Below are 22,217 nucleotides of genomic sequence, written 5' to 3'. Positions count from 1 at the left end.
TATTATGCCCTTAAACTAAAGAGGAAGTTCTGTGTGGGAGGCTAGAAAGAGGTTAAAGACTGAAACATGATGGGTTTCAGCAGTGAATGTGTGAAATTGTGTTCCCTCACTGAGGCTTTATGAAGTCAAATGTAAAGTGTGGTATTCCCCCTAAAAAAAAATAAATCCAGAATAAAACAAAACACAATTCCTTATTCTTTTGAGGGCAGGTAGAATACTGAAACACTTTGGGTTTGCATACTTTTATCTCCAGAATTTTTTAAATCTTTAAATCGTTCTTAATGACTCTCTCTCTCTCCTTCTCCCCACCCTACCCCGTGTAGGAATGGGGGGTGGGGGGTGGGAGGCAAGAGTCTGGCAAAGAGAGAAAAAAGAAATTATTTGTCTCTTTGTCAAAGAAATCTCAGAAAGACATGATAACCCATCTATTAGTGTCACGGTGAAGCATTTTTACCACAAGTCTCTGCAGAAATGAAATATTTAAGACAAAACACAAGATAATGTATTTCACACTTAAAAGCATAATAGACTCTAACTTACAGGTGAGGTGAGGGGATTTAACAAGCTGTGGAGTTTTAAATATCTCTGATCCTAAGTACTTTGGTTGCAAAAATAACTCCAAAGGGACCTGACATGTCCTAAAATATAGGGAAGAGCCTCTTATCTAAGCAATACAATGTGCAGGGTTCTTTTAACGAAATCCAGTCCTGCATAAAATATCTGAACACTGATGTACCAGCTGAGGTTCACTTCCTATTTTTGGTTAAGTTCCCTGGGGTGGAGGTAAGGGACAGTCTAAAGGCTCTGGTTATTTTTATTTAACAGTGAGGGGAGGAGCAGCTTTGAGATATCATATGATACGGGCACCTTTCCTGTACTGATCATATACACACCATTTAATATAGAATAAGATAGAAGATCTTTGGAAGGGTGTTCAACATTGCAAGTTAACTGGAACTCCAAATACCATTGCATCCATTCCCATGTTCATTCAAATATTTATTGCAGTTATCTGGGGATTAGGAAGACAATCCTTGAAAAAGATAATGACTGTGCCTTTACGAAGCTTGCATTCTTGAGAGGGAGTTTGATAATAATAAAACAACAAACGAAAACATTGTTTTAGAGAGTGATGAGTGCTCTAAGAAAATTAAGCAGTAGTCCATGTTTGTGCTTATTTTCGATTGTGTGGTCAGGAAAGGGCTCTCTAGAGTTGACATATGAGTTGAGACCTAAATGACAAGAAGGAACCAGCAGGCAAATTACCAGTCAGAAGGAACAGAGCTTTGCATGAGGAACGTGCTTGGATGGAACTTGGCTACTTCCAGGATCTCCAAGAAGCCCTTTGTGGCCAAAGCCATGATCACGTGTAGGAGATGAGGTCCCCAGAATTAGGTAGAGTTTCTTTTTTATTCTAAGCGCGATTATTGTTCCCTGGAGGTTTTAAAGTGGAGTGGGAAGTGTGTAATTTAACACAATTGACATTTACTGTATAATATTGCACTTGAGTTTTACTTCTTTTAAATATAATTTCTAATTCCCATGCGGGTCAAAGGACACCTCTGCTGCTCCCTGTTTGCCCAGGCTGTTTTGCGCTCACCGGCTTGTTTGCAACCAACGCCCTGCAGCCTGCTGTTGACAGCCTCTGAGGAGCCTGTGACAGTTGGCAGGCACAATGAGGCACAGTGTAAGCCAAATTGCGGCAGCAGCCAGGGATGCGGAGCAGAGAGAGTGGGAGAGAGGCAAAGGCTGTGGCCTGGAAGGGCTGCGGCCTCCGCTATGAAAGTGGCAGTGGCAGTATGCACACTGAGCAAGGGATGAGGGAGTCAGCCCAGATGAGCCTCCCACGGGGCTCACGGGGCCCCTAGTTGCTCCATCCCCTTGGTTTGCCAGGACTGCCCAGATTTGACATCGGAAACAATGGTGGCAAGGGGCTGGAGGCAAAGGCGCCAGGGCTAGGGTGGGGGGTGGCAGGGCTGGTTAACGGAGCTTCTCTGCCAAGGCCATGGACTCTAGCGGTAGCACCCCCCAGAGCCGCAGGTGTTGATTTAGGGCTGGCTCCCGCTAGTCTTCTGATCACATTCTGCGGTGCCCAAGGTCTCCGGTTTATCCAGTGCCGGGTTTCGTGATTCGCCGGCCTGTAGAGGCTACACCAGAACTGCCAGCCTGAGGATAGGTTCCCTGGGGCGCCTCCGCCTGCCTTCTGTCTCTTGGGGTACGCCCACTTGGGACCATTCTGTTGCGGGCCAGCAGCTCTGCGGAGACTGTCCACGGCGCCACCTCTTTCGAGTCTTTCGTGAAGTGAGCGCCCAAAGCCGTTCTCCAGTTCGGGAGTGAACCTTCACCCGCAGGCTCCTGCTCTGCCTTCAGATCTCGGCTACAGTGGCACCTTTCAGCCAGTCCTGTCTTCACCAAGTCACCCGAATTAGCACCCCATTGACTCTCCATCACATCACCCCGATTTAATGCTCAGTGGAGCAGCTATTTCAGCCTCGTGTGTCTTCTACGCTGGTTTATTGCCTGCTTCCGGAATGTCTGCTTCACGGGGCAACGGCTGTGTTTTTCCACTTCGGTGCTGAGTTCTGGATGCCTAGGATCGTGCTGGTCAGGACACAGTAGGCCCTCACCTTTGCTGACCATGGGCCTGAAGAGACTGACACACCGGCTTTCCAGATGGGGGTGTGGCTTGTTTACACCCCGCCCATGGACCCGCCCTCTGCTCCAATCCGCTTCAACCCTTCCTCTCCCCTAGTTGGCATCAGGCCTTGCGAAACGTTTTCTTCTTTCTGCCCTTACATTTTCTGCAGCTGTCGAGAAAACCCGGAAAGGCGGAGTCACGGAGCTGCGGAGCGGCTCCGACCCTAGCAGCACCTCCCTAACATCTCTCGTTAGCCTCGCTGGGCATGCTCAGTCTGCAGGGCCGCTTCAGCCCTCCGCGTAGCAAGCTGGGGCGCTCGGGCTGCAAGGAGCAGTGGCGGGGGGAAAATGGAGCCCTTCACCAGTGGTGAGTGGGCAGCCAGAGGGCCCGGGAAGGAGCTCTCTGGATCCCAGAGGACTGTGGGCAGTCGTAACCCGAGGGGTCGGGATACAGTTGTTCCCACGGAGGGTTTTCTGAGAGGGTTTGGGGGTGGGGAGATGGGACGGGGGGAGGCAGCTGGGAGGCTCCGGGACAGGGGTCCGGCAGAGCCCAATGCTGGGCCGGGGACTGGCGTGAAGGTCAAGACCGCCGTCTTCCAGGGTGGGGATGGGAGGCTTCGGGTGCGGCTGGATCCGATTCTCCGCTCTGTGGCCAGGTGGGCAAACGGCAAAGTTTGGGCTGCTGAACACAGAGGAGGGGAAGTGGGAAAGTTGGCAGCAGTGTTTGCCCCGAATAAGGTGGTGTGCGTCACGGCCTCTGCCCAGCTAACTTCGGTGCTGCGCTGGGAGCTGTCCCCCTGTCCTTCAGCGAGTTGCAGGCGTGACTTTTCCTAATAGGACGTGTTGGGTTAGGGAGCTTGCGGGTTCATTTAGGGGAAAGAAGGGAAACTTGGGGAGAAAGGCTGGCCTCCCCCCTGCTCAGCCCGAGGAGGTGCCTGTCCGCATCGCCACTCTCACGTCTGTCGCTGAGGCGCTGCGCAGGGCGTTCAAGCTTCCTTTCCTCGGCTCCGATAACATAGTTTTCGGTGGAAGGCTCATTAGATATGGAGGGTCCGTCACGGTGATATCACAATGCGACTTGAGCGGAGAGTCAGAGTCGAGTCGGAGTGTGCAGGATATCCTACAACAGTCACAGCCCTGTACTGAATGCAGAGAATAAATCCCGCCCTAGATAAAACGATGGCTTTTGTTTGGAACAGAAGTGCCAGAGTTACAGTATAAGGGTGAGATGCCTAGCCATTTTTGCGGCGTTGGTTATATGAATTTTGTTTGGGATAGAAAGTAGGAAAGCCATCAAGGGATAATTCATACTTAAACAGAGAATTCATTTTCTAGTTGACGTGTTTTCCTGCTCGAGGTCGGTTACTTCAGGTAGTTTGTCATGTTAATAGAAGACAAGTCTACCGCTGTTTGGGTGGGTCATGGTCACCCAAGAGACAGAGACATTGACTGCTATACATCTGAAACACCATCCTCACTTTGTTGTATGTTGTGCTTCATTCATGGGCTTGTGAACTACTCATTATATTCTTCCTGTTTCTACTTCAGAATGCTTTATTCTACTGCCATCTTCCTGTCTGTACTGTTTAATCAGGCTTAATGATAGCAACTGTAATTCCAAATCTCATTCAGGTTCTATTTGTAATCACAAAGGCTCTAAGAAGAGTCTGGTGAGTTACTAAGACAATTATGGAAGAGTGGGACAGAAAAGAACCTTGAAGACCATCTGGTACTTTAGTGTAATATATGTTTAATACAGATCGTTACATCCTTTCATATGACTCTTTGAAGGCTTTTTCTTTGTTCTAGGTAGAATGCTTGGAGCGTCCATCTTTCTAGGATGTTAAATATGAAATTTCTTTTAAATTAAAAAAAAGTTTCCACAGCAAGGCCAAGTCATCCATTTGGTCAAGAGCATGGCTAGCTGATTTTGTGAACCCGTGCCTACAGAATGAAAGTACATTCTCAAGTCTTAAAATTGGAGCCTTTTCTTCTCTCTTAGAACATATTCTCCTAGATATGAATGTTTACAAATTACTACATTTGGGAAGGCAGTAGAAAAGTCCTACAGATGAAAACAAAAAAGAAGCAAACCTTCAACTTTCATGTAGGAAATTGGATTTATAATCCTTTCCTGTCTTCCAGATTTTCACTGCATGCTAGAGATAGTTTGGCAATGCATCATTTTAGTTAATGTAAATCCTTTACCAAGGAGAATAGAAGCTACAACGTTTGAAGTCACAAGAAATGAGCTCCTAGCAATTTGAGGTACTTTTCAAGGTGGACTTTTTTCTTGGTTTTTGTTTTTAATTTCAGAAATTTTGAAGGATAACTGTAGAATTCTCTAGTGTTTTCAAATAGGGCATCTTTGTACATCTTTGTACATCTTTGTTTTCAAATATGCATCTTTATATGTACAAAGTATACATACATTTAATTCTTCTATAGGTCTGGGTGTTCTGGTGCAGAGTATTTCATTTCCATTGAATTTATGATTGCAGGAATTGTCAAGCTTGGTATTAGCTTTTGTTTCAAATTCATGCTCTTTTAGTGAAATCTTCAGTGCTTATACTTTCTCATGTATCCTGTATATGGAAAGAGTTGTGAGAGCTTAACAAAGACAGTTTTAGTTTCAGGACCACATATCGTTCAGTTAAAATCTTGTCAATGGTTTTACCCTGTGCCCTATAAATGTGTAAAGAAGGCAAATTTAGTTTCTATTTTGTCATTTTGGCTTTTAGTATTCATCTATTCCAGTAGGGCTTTCTGAACTTTGTTAAAACTTGCTGCTGCCAAGGTTCTTTTTCCTTGTGCCCTGCTCTTTGCCCGCTGATAATGTGAACACCCTATGTTAACCTGTCCAGATAACACCTCTATAACCCATTTAATATACACATCTCCAGAAAAGGCTTATAATCAGGGTCCTTAGTGCCAGGAATTCCTGTTTGGCTCAGGAGATATTTTTGGTTTTGCCCTGGGGAGGGACTGCTATTATGCTGAGGATTGTATATATCTATACTGGTTTTGGATCTTTGGTGAGTTGTTTTTTTTTTTTTTTTTTTTTTTTTTTTTGCGGGGGGGTGGGGATGGGGGTGAGATGTGCTAAACCAGTACTCAAGAGTTTTAACAGTAACTATTTTGTCCTGCTAGGCAGGTAGAGAGAGGTGAAACTAATAGAAAGTGGTATTTATATATTATCAAAAAACAAACACAAAAAGCGGCAGCAACCCTCTAGACCTTTAGATAGATGTACTGTTGTAGATTAGGGCAAGTTATTATTTGATGACTGTCAAGCTTTATTTGTCCTCCCTCGTGCATTCAGGGTTGGGATATTTCAGAGTATTTTAAATTTTTGTTAAAGAATATAAACACAAGGGCTCACCCTCAGAATCTGATTGAGGAGGTCTGCGATTGTTGGGCCTAGGAATATGTGACTTCATTTTGAGGATGTTAGAATTATTCACCAGAAGGTAGCAGATTTAGGATTTGGAGGCATATTGACAGAGAAGGACTTTTAATCCTTATGTGCTGTGTTGAATGTGTGTATATGTGTATTTCCCCCCTGTGCTTTGTAGGCCTAAAGGGAATCTAGAGGGTAAAAAAGCATTGATATTTGAAGTCCCAAATCTGAAAACATAACTTAAACAGTTAGTCATTTTTTTTTCATATGAACAAAGCCCCCAGAAATTTCTTTAGCACTACAGCCTAGTGCATAATCAAACAGGGGGGACTTTCCTGTCTTACAAAATTATTTTTGTTTTTGTTTTCAAATGCAATCCAATTGAAAGTATTCCCAACTTCCATAATGAGAATCTGGACAACAAACTAGATATTCATGGTTTAAGGCAGTATGAAATTGTGATTTCATCTTTTTATGTTATAAAATAATAATTGTCCTATAGCATACATTTAAAAAAATTTAGCATCATCTATCAAAAATGTGAGCTTACCACAGTTTGTTTATATGTTTTACATCTTTTGTTCTATGATAAATTACTACAATGAGAGAAAACCCTTAAGAAATGGAAGATAGGAGTTTTTCTCTCTGATAGAATGTAAGTTAAACTCTGTTTTTAATCCAGCTGTTTTGTTTTTATTTTAGTTAAGGGGAAGAGGAACTATATAGGAATTGAGTGTTAACACTTAGTAATCTAAGGTTGAGGCAGTAACTATAAACCAATTTAGTTTTTAACTGGGAAGCAGTGTTTGAAAATTTCTTTGCTTTACACAACCTCTAGAAAAGAGTGTCTTGAAACAAGATAAACAACATAGTTTAGATGCAATTGAAACTAGTGATTATCATTTATCTGTAGATGATCCTTGAGAACTCAGCCTGAAAGATATATAACCAGAAAGATTGGTTATGAGGAAATTATCATATAAAAATAAGCAAGAGGTGATTTCCTCTTCAGTGATTCAATCAGATACCATTTTTTGAATGCCTATTACAAAGTGGATTTTCTGCTAAGCACAGTTATACAAATCCCACAAACCTGTCATCCGATAATGCTAATCTCAGTGACAGAAATGAAATGCAAGAATCTAGCTTTGTTCCCATGCTGATATATAGAAGTGAAAAAGCAATAACAGTTTAAGACAATTTTCTAATTATGAAATAAATGTACAGGGTTGTCTTTATAACCTATTCATATAATATTTGTCACCAAAAAGTTCACATTTCTACTGTAAATATTCCTGTTAGGAAACAACAGCATTTTTACCCTCTCTATGAAAGTGTTAGGAAATCTCAGAAGTTGTGATGGAGCTAGGTTAGACCCCTGCTTCCTGGAAGTTGAGGTGAGGAGGATAGTGCAGACAAGTTCTATAAATTTGTTACCTAACCTCTTGAAAACTGTAGGTGGTTGGAGGTGACGCAAATACTACCAAGCCTTTCCATAACACTAGTGAAGCAACACAAGAAAGTTTTTTTTCTTTTTTAAAAATTTGAATCAATAGACATGTACCTTTTCTGAGAGTTCACAGGAAACAAGGATTGGAAATCTTGAAGCCCTTGTGATAGTACAGTTCCTGTGTATCTAGGGGCTTTTTTAGAGAAGGCTGATCATTGTCCTAGTGTTCTTCTGCAGTTATTGACAGTAAGAGTTCCTATGTCAATGCAAGAGGGATCAGGGTTCCTCTGTAACCTGATTCATTATTCTAATCCATTTGCAATTATCCTGGGAGGTCCTGTAGGATATGGACTCAAAAGATTTTTAGGAAAAATTGGGACTTAGAATTAATGATGAAGATGAAAGAAATATAGAGATTTTAGGGAAAGGAGGAAGCTGATAGGCAGAGATTTTCAAAATAGTCATGCCTTGAGCCTTGCAAGTCTGGTTCAGAAAAGAGCCTACTTTGGAGAGTGAGACATTGTTATATGAAGTTGAAAGACAGAATCAGAGTTGGAAGGGGGAGGTAGGTGGATCTGGTAGGACAAAATAAATTGAGGGCTGAGGGGAATGAATGAGTTGAGATTGGCATTTGGAGGCCCTGGATGGAGATAGAACACATTTGCCATGAGTTTAATTATACAATGTACTTCTTTCTTTCACAGTCAGAAATTCAATTACATGTATGTTAGGACTGTTCACTTTCATGAAAGTTTTAAATTTCAAGAAAAAAAGGACAAAGAGGACTGTAGAGCCATTGACCTTGTGGTACCATCCTGGTAGTAGTGACTGTTCTTTGTTTCCTGGTTTTACTTCACTTTTCTACTGATGCTTATGGTTGAATAATGAGCCAAATAATTTTTTTTAACTCCAAGATTAGCATCTAAACTAGAAGGAAGCCAGTTTTTTTGCCAAATAAAGAAAATTCAGGCTTCCAAAGGAGTTGAAAAACAATGGAAAATCAAGTTCAACTGCAGAAGATCCTTTGTGTTCCAGAAAACACTTTTAAGAGTGTTTTCTTTAATGAAGGTCTTCCTGGGCATCTCTCCCATGTATTTTAAGAATGCAGTCGCCAAAACAAAACTCAAGCCAATTGTCTGAATTTCTGTAGGTTGGGGGGCTGGGTGGTCCAGTCTTCTGCAGTCCCCCTGTACTTTTGGGGGAGGTCAAGCCAATGATCTGGGATGAAGGGAGTAAAAGGCATCCTGATGTTTCTGTGGGGAGAGCTTCATAAGCTGGGAGAACAGGAAGGAGAATGGGAAGTGCAGTGGGAGAACAGGTATCTCTGCGGGTTGGTTGTGCTCCTTTCCTTCCTGAGCCCACAGCGATGTTGACCTCAACGGTGTGGTAATGTTTCCCGGACACCTAACTACCTCATGTGTCACAGAGGAACTTTCTGGTGGGCGAGGGGGCTTTGGTTCATAGTATTTCTCACATTTGAAACTTGTAAGATTTAAAATAGTTGTTAGAATATTTATCACCTCAACAGCATTACATTATCCCAAGTTTTTCTTTAGAGGAAAAATGCATGGAAGTTTGGGAGTAATTGAGTAGAGTAAGTAAATGTTTAAAACATCTTTAAGTTGCTTTTGGTCATGTGATTTGAAATCAGAAAGTAGTGTAATCCTTGTCTAGTTTCTTCTTGTTTCATAACTGTTGAAAGGGCCTCAATGGTTAAGTAAGGGAGGCTGCTGTGGCCCTTGGGGCATAGTGAGAGGAGCTAGTGTGCTTGATTTATCAAGATCAACTCCATGAGTTTGAGGTAGTTTTTCTGCTTTTAGAACTAAATGCTAAGTACCTAACCAACCCTTTGGGCCACTGACATGTCCTTCCAGTACCTAGATAGGGTGGCTAGATTAAGAAAACAACTCAGACTGAGCATAGAGTATTTGGGTGTTAGTGGGAATAAGAAATGTATTGCTCTTTAAAACAGCAGACTCACTTCCATCTGCATCAATCCAGGCTAGTGAGGCTTGGTAAGCTTCCAGTTGGAGGAAGCACACAGAAAAATAATTGAATGTAGAAAAGAGGGCGTAATATGAATGGAGGTTAGATAAGAAATAGGGTATGTTGCATTAGATACAAATAAGTTACCTTTGTTCGAGTTCAGTTGTTCATTGCAGTTGGCTACATAGTTCTATTTTAATTAATTGCCAATTTGGGAAATACCACAGAGATAAAGACTTGAAGAATTCATGCATAGAAACTTTTCTTGGCAGATAATCAAATGACTGTGATGACTGGTAGAAAAAAATGTGGTTACAATCCAGAGTTTTGGATATCATCACTATTTTTTAAAAAGTGGGTTGATGATAAACTGACCCTCTCATTAAGTTTTAAGTTGATGGCAAGCTTTTCGCTATAGAGATTTAAGACTATCATTTACTTGTGTTTTATCAGTCTGATAAATCAGATGGAAAAGTATTTCAGAGAATTATCAGCAGAATAATGTTTTGTTCAAATCTCTCTGAGATCAAGTCTAGCAAATATATTTACTGATTGAAGTACTTTCTAACTCATAAGCATTCTATGTACATCGAAGGGTTCTTAATACATTTCTTTTGCAGATCTCATTCAATGATATTCATTCTCTATTAAATCACTTACAGGTATTCATTATGCCTATTGCCATTTTTCATTTTAAATGAGGGATTATGGTAGATTAAGATTATTTTGAAATTATATTCAGGTAGTTGATTGAATTAAAAATAAACTTTTTAACTTTATATCTTTAAAAGATATTTGCCACTTTGTAGATTTGCTTGAGAGATTAAGGGGCATAAATGTTAGGCATTATTGACAATTTCAATTGCTTTTTATAGCTGACTCTAAGAGATACCATGAGGATCGTCTCGGATTGTGGAACCTATGTTATGAAGAAAGAATAAAAAATATATATTATGAGCTCTGGCTGGTATAGCTCAGTGGATAGAGTGTGGGCTGCAAACCAAAGGATCACTGGCCCAATTCCCAGGCAGGGCACATGCCTGGGTTGCAGGCCAGGTGTCCAGTGGTGGGGGGCACACGAGAGGCAACCACACATTGATGTTTCTCTCCTTCTCTTTCTCCCTCCCTTCCCCTCTCTCTAAAAATAAATAAACAAATAAAATCTTTAAACTAAAAAAATATTGTGAAAAAGTTTGATGTAAATATAAACATTAGGGTAATTAATTTAGCCTAGGAAAGGAAAAGGAAATTGAAAATTAAGCTCAAATAACTTTATTTCCCCTTATGAGGGTGTTGGCTAACTTTTAAATGGCAAAAAAAGGCATGTCTGATTAATATCATAATATTAATAGGATAAGGAATACTGTTTGTCTGCATTCTTTAGTCCTTGAAATATTATGTTCCTGTTGTTAACTTGATGCTTTTTAGATGTCCCCTAGCCAGAAATTTAACTAGAGTGTTTTTCCTGTGGGATCTATGGTGTTTTTGAATACTGGTTGTTCAGAAGAAATAAAGGGTTTTTACTAGAGCTTTGTACATTATTGTAAATTTTATTTTTCTTTTGGCTCTATATTAAGTCCATTGTAGATAACAACCAGAGAAAATAATTACAGAAATATATATATATATGTATATGTATATATATTTATTTATTAGAAGATATTATACAAAAATGTTTTTAGGAAAGGAATACTTTGAGCTGGATGCTATTTTATTGAAACTAGATAATAGTGGGGTTTAAATCTACTTATGATTTTTTTCTTTATTCACCCTTTTTTGTGTGTGTTGAATTTCTTCCTTTTTAAGTCATGCTAATAGTTTTTCTTAATTTCTTATTTTGTTCACCAAGACTAAACATAGAACAAACCAAAATTAGTTTTGCATGTCTTCTTGGAAAGTCAGGAGTTGGGGTCAGAGAAAAGCATAGAGTGAATATTTTAGTACAAATTTTCTTGCATACCATTTTAAACTGCTTCAATTAACAGGTATTTATAAAATTTATTTTTGACATGCCCATACTTACCTCTTTTTAAAGATATAATATATTTTTAAAAAGATATTCCCTCAAATAAATATGTTAAAATATACATTAATTGTATGTAACTTGTGCCAAGCTTTGTTCTTAAAGCTGTAGTACAAATATGGATGCAGCATGGCCTCTGTTTTTGAGGAGCTTATAGTCCAGCAGAATTAAATTTTAAAAAAGGTATATGAACACACAAAATAGTACATTCTCTTAAAAACTGTCAGGCTTCTCTAAGAAGCACAGGTCTGATAGTATACCATTTTCCTTAGATACACTTGGTTTTGTACTTTCAGTTTTTTTTTGTTTGTTTGTTTTGGAGATCTATCCATGATGATGATAGATGTATCGATCTATCTTATTTTTATGACTGCTACATAGTGTAGCATAATATAGAAGAGTGATTCAGATGGTTACATTCAAATCCTGGCTCCTTACTACTAGGTCTGTGCTTCTTATTTAAAGATAATAGCAAGATGTTCTATTATGTTTAGTTAAAAGACTGAAAAAAATATGCACAGAAACTCAAACTTTTATTGTTTTTAGCTGAGGTCTAAGATTCGTGGTAGTTTGACATACTCCAGCCATAGTGAGATTTTCAAAATTAGAAAACAAATGGTACTTCCTACATCTTGTCTACTGAAGGCTTCAGGCCAGTATAGGAGGATTCTTTTCATTTCATATTTATTAACAATGATCAAGTATTTGTAACACTTTCAGGGAAGTGTGTAAGAGTAGAATAGAGGAGCTATTCATTTCTACATTCAATTTGATTCTGTCTTAGATGTGTTTTTCTGGTTCCTTTAAGCAAATGTAATATGCAACACCTCATTCATACAAGTAGAACTTGTTCCAGTCTTAGATTAGGTATTAAATATATTTTGTCTGTTAGTTGGGGTTGGAGTAGTTAAGAATTTAAGACCAAAAGAGGTAGTGTTAACATGAAGATATAGAATAAGGGTACTTCATTAACTGTTAACAAGGCCTGTATTTCATAGGCATCAGGAATGCAAACAAACATGTCTGTGTTTAAGTTTATACCTATTTTGCTAGGTTTCCTCACAGGAAGTGTAATAAGGAGCTACTTTTACTAGTGAATTTGTATGTCTGCTAGTTGACCATGACAGCCTTATTTATTATTATTATTTTTACAGAAGGATTGTAACTTGGCAGCAGCTTTTGGCTCTGAGAATCTGTTATGAATCATGGCAGTTTAGCTCCTTACCTCTACCCTGCCAGGAGTCTCCAGAACTTTTTTCCCTACAGAGATAATATTTTCAACTTTTGAAACATATCAGATAGTGATTTTGACCAAATGGCAAGATGAACTGTCTATATGGAAGGACTGCATGGGAATAAAGTAGAGGCATTTCTCATCTTGGGCCAGAATTACTCCTAGGAAGACAGGGTTGAGAAGAGAGTGTTTTTCCACAGGAGTAAATTATTGGAGTCCACTTTTCTGCCCAGAGATGCTCAAAGAAGCATTAATGATATGTTACAAAAGTATAGGTACCACTTTTTAGGACTCCATTTTCTAAATGGTTAATACCACATTTTGAGTTTTATATAAAGAATGTACATGCTTGTTCAGCCAGAGACCATCAATTATGCACGACAAATAAAAGCACAGCTCTCTGGTATTTGGTTGCTGCTAGAGTTGCCACCTAACATAGTGTTCCATGTATATTAGATATTCAATAAATGCTATCTGAAACTAACATTAATTCACATAACTCAGAAACATTTAAATAACAATATTATTTTGTTTGTTTTCTCTTAATTTAGATATTTTTCTTTTTTTCCTAAGTAAAGTTGAATTTCAATGCTTTTTTCTTTTTTTCTATAAATTTCTCTATAGCAAATAAGAGTAATTCCAAGTCACTTTTTTGGGGGGAATATTCTTATGAGTGTTCATTCATCTTCCCTTTTCACTGAAATGTGTTTTGAGTGCTTGTTGTGTTTCAGACACAGCAAGTGCTTAGTATAAGAAAGATAGTGCACATAAGACATGGTCTCAGTGTGTGAGGGGAAAAAGATGACGGGTAAGGGGAAGCAGTCTCTTACTCAGAAGTGTTTTCAAAATCAAAATTAAAGAATGACCTAACATTTTCCTCCTTCCTTCATTGCTAGAGAGTTGCTGTGCCTTTGAGACCAAAGTGGTGCAGTTAAATCAATTTCTCTTACAGCAGTACTGTAGGGCTTCTGGCTGACCTGGTATGGGGTACTTTTGCTCTTCATTAAGAAGACACAAAACAGTTCCCAAACCAATTAGATTCAACTTTTAAAAAGTAATTTTTATATCCCAGAATTGATAAGAAGGCATGAATTGATCATATATAAGCATTCATGTGGCCTTATGGGAAGAGTACAGGAAGTGAGGCTACATCATTGCTGTCAATTAGGCAAAGTCATTGAGAGGCAAGATTCTCTATTAGTTTATAAAACAGAATACTAATGGTATGAGTTGATAAAACAGAATACTAATGGTATGAGCAGGAATGTGAAAGCATGAAACTAACCAGGATGAAGCAATGTAGATGTTTTTGTCCTAATGTTAATCAAAGGATAAAAATTAAATGACATTTGGAGAAGAACAAAACCAATACAATTCTTTAGTGGCACATAGCATAAATTATGGTTGTGAACTGTGAAGACATTAATTTAACATCATCTTTCTTTTAAAAAAAAACCCTCCATTTTCCCCCTTTTTTACTCAGTATATTTATGGAGTACTTATATGAAAACAATATAGGTAGTGTATTAGTAAGCTCAGGTTTCCATAACATAATACCATGGACTGACCGGGTTGAGTGGTTTAAACAACAATAATTTTCTTTCCTTACATTTTTGGTCTGGAGGTTAAGCATTCAAGATCAAGGTGCAAGGCATGGTTGGTTTTCCGTGAGAGCTCTCTTCCTGGCTTGCAGATGGCCACCTTCTTGCTATGACCTCACATGCCTTTCCGCCATGCTTGCAGAGAGAGCTGTGGTGTCTCAGATGTCTCTTGTAAGAACATCAGTCTTATCAGCCTTACCCTTATGACCTCATTTAACTGTAATTATGTCCTTAAAGGCCCCATGTCCAATAGTCACACTGGGGGCTAGTGCTTAGATATGAATTTTTTTTTGGTGGGGGTGGGGCACTCAGTTCAGTCCATAACAGGCAGTCTTCGATTTGGATGATTTGGTTACCTTACAGTAAAGAAGATGTGTATTTTTCATAGAAACAAATCATTGGAGTCCACACTCCTTTCTGAGAATGCTCAAAAGAGTGTATATGGTTAATTTAAGTTCAGTAATTTTTTTTCCTACACCCAGTTTCCTTCCTGCCCAACTAGAGAGTGATTCAGATCTATATTTATGTTTCTTACCTTATGTATTTATATGCTTTTTCAAACAATATCCTGAAACTTCTACTCTTGCATAATTTTTTACATGTCAAATAATACTTTAGTGAAAAATAACTATTTTCCAAATGAAACAATTATTGAAAGGCATTATTTTACATTGTAGAATGTAAATGAAAATGGCAAATAACCTCTTATTAAGAAAATAGTTTTAACCTTGAAGACTGGCTGAAGGAGCATTAGTGATTCTCAGGGTACATTCCACATCTTCATAACTATTACTTTAAACATTTAATCTGCCTTTTACAGGGATTGGAGAGGAATACCTTAGGAGTCCACAGGAAGTAGAAAATGGAACTGTGGAAATTAGGCAGCAGGTTTCTTAAGATAGATCTAGGTCACAGGAGAAAGAAATGTTCTAGCCAGGCATATCTGACAAACCATGTATCAGGTGCCTTGTTATTTGAGGATTGTACAGTTATTTATTTCAGCCCTGGACAGTTCTAAACTAGAGTGGACACACAATTTTAGAATACTCTTTAATTATCTTAAAAACGACAGTTGGATTTTATCTGTTTTGTGTTTAAACCTGAGAGTTTTCAACCCGCTGCCCCTCTTTCCCAAACCCCCTCCCTCCAACATATACATAATATGAACACATCATTTAACTTCTTAGCCCTTTAGTGGTTTCTTAGACTTACTTTAATTTTAGTGAATTAAAGGCCTGCATGGTTTAATTCAATAATTTTTTTTTACTACTTGTCCTGATTTGTGAAGTCCAGAATGAATTAAAACCCTTTGTCCCATGTCTCCCTTTAAAAAAACTAGAACGAACCCTCTTTTTCTTCTTGTGGTATTTGGGTCCACTAATGACTAGCATTGATCTATGTAAAACTGTTTTTCCCCTTGAAAACATATCTGCACCCTCATGTTCATAGCAGCATTATTTATAACAGCCAAGACATGGAAACAACCTAAGTGCCCATCAATGGATGAATGGATAAAGAAGTTGTGGTACATATGTGCAATGGAATATTACTCAGCCTTAAAAAGAAAACAAACAAAAAAAAAAACAAGGAAATCCTTGCTCTGGCTAGGTGGCTCCATTGGTTGGACTGTCATCCTTCATACCAAAAGGATGCTGGTTCAGTCCCCAGTCAGGGTACATACCTAGGTTGTGGGTTCAAACCGTAATGAGGGCATATACTGGAGGCAACTGATCAATGTTTCTCTCTCACATTGATGTTTCTCTCTCTCTTCCTCCCTGCCCCCTCTGCTCCCTTCCTCTCTAAAATCAATACAAATACCCTTGGGTGAGGACTTTAAAAAAAGAGGAAATCCTACAATTTGTTACAACATGGATGGACCTTGGAGGATTTATGCTAAGTGAAATAAGTCAGAGAAAGACAAGTATTGTATTTGTCTTATATGTGGAATCTAAACAAACAAACAAACAAAAACCCCAAAACACTAAAAACCAACAAACACACCAAACACATAGAAAATGAGGACAGATTTGTGGTTACCAGAGGCAGTGTGTGGGGGAGAGGGACAAGATGGTCAAGAGGTACAAAATTCCAGTTGCTGGATAAATTAGTACTAGGGATGTAATGTACACATGATGACCTTAGTTAACACTGCTGTATGATATATAGTGAAGTTATGGAGCAGATCCTAAGAGTTCTCATCACAAGGAACATGTTTTATTGCATCTATCCATATATGAGATGATGGCTGTTAACTAAATGTATCGTGGTAATCATTTCACAATACTCTGTGTAAATCAAGCCATGTGCTTTATACCTTAAACTTATATAGTGATGTAAGTCAGTTATAAGTTCAGTTAACTAAATTAATGTACTGTAAAAGTAGGTCATATACCCAACCATCTTAATCCACACATTTAAAGTACCTTGAAATACTAACAGAATTAGTTCTTCACTCTGTTGTTCACAGTAAGTGTCAGGAACACTTTGGAACAGAAGACCATTTATGGTTCCTTTGTGTGAGTTAACAAAAAGTAATTGTGGAACAAAGGCCTGAAGCCTGGCATGTGATGTGCAGTAATTGTTCAAACGAATAAGGCTTGCAAATTGGCCTTGGTATAATTAAAATCAGAGTACCTAGGTGTTGTATTTTCCTGGTTCTTAGTTTTCCATTTTTTAAACTTAAAGTTAAAGCAAACAAAATCTACATGTTATTCCTCCCTCCATCCCCATTTCAAGGCAACAACTGTCTTGTTTTCTGTCACTATAGATTAGTTTACGTTCCCTAGAATTTTATACAAATGGAATTAATAGATTTTATATAAATAGAATCATATACTATCTTTTTTAGCCTTTTTTTCAATCAGTGTAATAATTTTGAGATTTTTCTATGGATATCAATATTTAGTTTCTCTTTTAAAATTGCTGAATAATATTCTATTATGTAGATATAACATAACTTGTTAATACCTTTTAATAGATATTTGTTTTTGGTTATAAATAAAGCTGTTGTGAACATTCAAATACGTCTTTGTGTAGAGATTAATTTTTGTTTGTCTTGGTTAAATTCCTAGGAGTTGATTGGTTGGGTCATCTGGTATCTGTAGGTTTTAAATTTAAGAAACTGCCAAGTTTTCCAAACTGGTTATTTCACGTTTCCATTCAGCAGTATTACGCTAGTGCTTCTCCATATCCTTGCCAACACTTGGTATGATTAATCTTTTTAATTTTAGCCAGTCTAGTGGGTTCATAGTATCTCAATGTGGTTTTAATTTGCATTTCCCTTGAAGAATACTGGTGTTGAGCATCTTTTCATGTTTTGTTTTGTTTTTTTGGTCATTAGTTCATCTTGCTTCATGAGTTGGCTGTTCAGATCTTTTGCCCATATACAGAGTTGTAGGAGTTCTTTATGTATTCTGCATTTACTTTTACCAAAGATATAAATATATTTGTGTGATATATAACATATGTATTATATAGGGTGGGACAAAAGTAGGTTTACAGTTGTTCATATAGAAAATAATACAATAGTGAATAAATCTTAATACAAGAATAAACTGTTTCATGCACTCACAACTGTAAATCTACTTTTGCCCCACCCTGTATGTATTGTACGAACATATATAATAAGATACACACACACACACACACACACACACACACACATATTTATCAAAATACTAAAGCTGTTGCTCTATGAAATTCTAGCTTCCAGTTTTCTGTTAAGAAATGCATGGTACTTTTAATTGTTATTACCCTCTATATAATGTATATTTTTTTCTAGCTGGTTTCAGAGTTTTTCTTGACTTTTTTTTAGTAGTTTATTTGTGTCTTGGTTTGGTTTTCTTTGAGCTTATTCTTTTTAAAAAATATTTTATTTATTTATTTTTATAGAGAGTAGAAAGGAGAAACATCTGATCAGGGGACTCTTGCATGCCCCCAGCTGGGGACCTGGCCCATAACCCAGGCTTGTTCCTTAAGCGGGAACTGAACTGGCAACATTTCAGTCTGCAGACACTCATTCCACTGAACCACACCAGCCAGGGCTGGGCTTATTCTTTTGTTAGGTTCATTGAACTGTAAATTTGTATCTTTCACTATATTTGTAGAGTTTTAGACCATAGTTTTTTTCTGGATGATTTTCTGCCCCAATATTTGCTTACAATGCATGTTAGTCTTTTTGATATTGATTAATTTGTTGGTGTTGAGGCACGGCTCCTTTTTTCCCCTCAGTATTTCTTTTCTCCCTGGTATTGATATTGAGGCACTGTTCATTTTTTCTCAATCTTTCCTTTCTCTCTTTTATTCAAATTGAATAACTTCTGCTTTTCTTTAAGAAATGTAATATGTGAATCATAATTAAAATTGACCATCAGCTGAACTTACAAACCCCCTGATAAAAAGCTGGCATAAACAGCTGCAGGGTTTTCAGTGAAACAGTGGCTCAGTGAATAAATCTAAACTAAACCTTAAAAATCTCATGCAATATGATTTGCCGCAAACTTTACATTGCTAATTGAAACACTTTTTGAGAAAATTTGGTCAAATTCTGGGTTATAGAGTGTCATTTTACTCTGTCAGCTAAGACTGAGCTCTATGTCCAAACATGTGGTAGTGTAGTTATTTTTTTTTTGCCAATGATGACCAAATGTTGAAACTGTTCTTTGTAAGAAGATAGTAATGAAATGTGTTAGAAATATTTGCATCAAAAACATTTTAAAAATTAGTAAATAAAGTTTTATCACTTAGCCAGGAAACTCTAATATTAATAATTATATAGATTCTCTCATCCCAAATGTTATATTTTACTGTATTGGGAGGCAGGTAAGTGCTTACTACAGAAGAAAAAAGGAGACAGCATATATTTTTCTCAAAAAATCAGCTATAGCACATGAGAAATTTATCTTAAAATATAATTTTTTCAATCATATCTGCTCTCTGCTTTGTTTGAGATCAAGATGGAACCATGTTGCTTGGTCTTGAACTGTCAGTTTGTTTGTTCCCTGCAATGACTTCTATTCTTCTGGTTTGGTCTTGAAGTCTTGAGAATTCATTTTATTATAAAATGTAAAAACTCATTTTTAAATAACATATTAAAGCTCTCTTTGCCCTTTTTAAAGGAAAAGGGCTATCTAAAATAGAGTAATAACTTGTAACATCCTATAGATTTGCTATTTTAATTGATGAACGCTTGAACAATGCTAGGATGTTCTATTATCTGAAAAATATTCATTGAAAAAAAATTGTCTGCCATGGTGCAAGAACAAATGACTTCTCTGAGGTTACTTAACCATTTCCGGCATCTGAGAAAGTAGTTGTTTTCACATCACCTAACTGAATATAGGTAGAACTAAACTTAGCTAAGTGATTCTGTGGCTAAAATGCAGTTTCACTTCCATCTTCCTGTAGAGAAGTTAAAAATTAAAAATTAAAAACAAGAAATCTCCTTGGTTCCAGTTGTTTTTACTAATTAGCTGAAAAACTTTGGACAGAAGTTAATTGTTTTATCTTTAAAATATAAAAGGTTAACATATCTCTTAAAAAGCTTCTAGTTTTCTAAAATAGCAAAAAAATAAAGTTTCCATAAAATGGGCACACATTGTGTTGTATTTGAATAATTTCTTAATCTTAATGAGAAAGGGGGAACATCCAGCTTATTGCCCATGATGGAGCAGTAACACAGCGAATGTAACTGGGTAATATCAAGCAGCACCTTTTGAAGACCTACCATGCGCCTGGCCAAGACAGTTGTGGAAACCACAGTGGCAGTGTCTGACACATGGTGGTGGCTGTGTTAACTGAGGCCAAACCTCCGTGCAGCTCTTCAGTTCGGACCCTGAAGTGGCTCTGTGACCACCCCAGCTCCAGAGGCTGTGGAGACATGAAACATTCGCCTGGCAGGAGGGACCTGGCTTGACACTCCCAGGCTATTTTAAGTCATATCATGTGGTGTTAGAGGGTTTAGCTACTACAGTAAAAAAAATGTAGGTTTGGAACTGGGTTGTGTCACTTACTAGCAAGTTCTTTAACCTCTTACCCTCTCACTTCTTCATCTGTAAAATATTGGAATTAGATTAAATAAGCTCATACATGTAAAATGCTGATTAATAATACAGAAAGCTAATAATTTTTGAACACTTACTATGTGATAGGCTCTGTTCTAAATCTTTTACTTGTATCTTATTTAATTCTCACAATTCAATAAGATAGGTACTGTTATCTCCAATTTACAAATGAGCACACTGAGTTTAGAAAGATGAAATAACTTGTTCAAGGTTACACAGGAAATGGCAGAGAATATCTCTAGTTCCAGACATTCTTACATACTCTGCTGTGCTCAGCCCATTGTTAGCTCATGCTAAAGCCCTTAGTGAATGTTGGTTTTTATTATTTTTATTGGTAGTGGTGTCAAAATGGGGGTGGTCATGATGAACTTTGGTTTTACTTTTTTCAGCGTCTAATCTGGTCCTATTCTAGGACCTTAGAGGCAAAGAGCATCCTCACTTCCATGGATGAGGGAGGTAGGAACTATGGAGTCAAGTACATCAAGGCCTTTAGGCTTTGGAAAAAGGCCCACAGATGCACACAGGAGTTTTTGTATAAAGAATGCAAAGTGTTCTGAATGCCAGGTGTTCTGCTCTCTCCTTATATGTTCGACTTGAAGTCCAAAATAACCATGAGGCCCTGCATGTGTTTCAAAGATTCCACAGAATCGTAGGACTGATATATCTATAATATAATATCACTTTTGTCTTAGGGGTGAATTAGCCTATAAGAATAGTACCTACATCAAAATAAGTATATGTATCAATGATGGATAAATCAGTTATCTGTTGCTGCATAATAAATCACAAAACAATGGGTTAAAACAACCACCATTTACTTTGCCCATGATTTTCTTTAAGTCAGTAATTTATACTGAACCTGGATGTTTCTTCTATTGATTTTGCCTGAGGTCACCTGTAGTAGCAATCTTCTGGCAGGTTAACTTGGAGCTAGAAGATTTAAGATAGCTTTGCTCACATATCTGACAGTTGGTGCTGGCTGTTGGCTGGGCTCATCTTTCCATGTGGCTCCTCATCCACAAGGAGTCCAGCTCAGATTTCTTCTCACAGGACCCTCAGGTCAGCAAAAGAGAACTAGTGAAAGCTACAAGGCCCCTAAGCCTACAATTAGAAATATTTCATCATCACTTTTGCTGTATTCTATTGGTTAAAGCAAATTACAAGTTCAGTATAGATTCAAGGAGTGGAGATAATACACTCCATCTCTTAATAAGTCTCATGGAAGATTGATTAGCAAATTCTGTCCTGGTGTCCAGGTCCCTATTTCACTGACCAGGACCATATCTAAGACATGCCAACAGTGTTGATACAGCATCTTGCTGTATATAATGCACACTTTTTTGCCCAAACTTTTGAGGGAAAAATAAGGATGCACATTATACGTGGGTAGCACGTAGCACTAATGCCTAGTGTATAATGTATGTGCTCCCATGTTAAAGCCATGGGCGTGTGTTACACACAGCAAAATATGGGTAATTTTTCATTAATTTCTTTACATCATGAACAGATTAAAACATGATCTGTGTGTGTGTGAGTGTTTCCCTATTACTTAACATATAAAAAGAAAAATAATAAAAACATTCAACATGCCCATAACTTCATTTGGCAGAAATAACCAACATTAACATTTTTATTCACAGCATGTCCAACTGGACAAATATTTATTTATTTAAAATTTTATAACCTGCCTCTTAATACTATATTTTGAACACCTTTCCATGTTTAAGATGGATGTAAATAATTTTTATGTCTGCATAACATTTTATTGATATGAATATATGTATCCTCTGTTGTTACACATGTAGGTTTTCTTTTTCTTACTAT

The 22,217-nt window shown here is 37.8% G+C and overlaps 1 protein-coding gene across 1 annotated transcript in view; it reads left to right on the top strand.

Annotated features, from left to right (window-relative positions):
• Positions 1–2,823: 2,823 nt before the first annotated feature.
• The window catches only part of LOC123824824 (leucyl and cystinyl aminopeptidase), a 96,369-nt gene continuing 76,975 nt past the window's right edge, over positions 2,824–22,217 (top strand). Inside the window, exon 1 of the mRNA XM_045848232.1 lies at positions 2,824–3,004. Within this exon, the coding sequence (XP_045704188.1) occupies positions 2,986–3,004 (19 nt within the window). The 5' untranslated portion in view covers positions 2,824–2,985. The remainder of the gene's footprint in view (positions 3,005–22,217) is intronic.

Source organism: Phyllostomus hastatus, unplaced genomic scaffold, assembly GCF_019186645.2.
Source record: "Phyllostomus hastatus isolate PE091 unplaced genomic scaffold, TTU_PhHast_1.1 phas_contig_58, whole genome shotgun sequence".
Lineage (NCBI taxonomy): Eukaryota > Metazoa > Chordata > Mammalia > Chiroptera > Phyllostomidae > Phyllostomus > Phyllostomus hastatus.
Note: the sequence above shows the minus strand (reverse complement) of the source record. Positions and strands in the feature narration are given on the sequence as shown.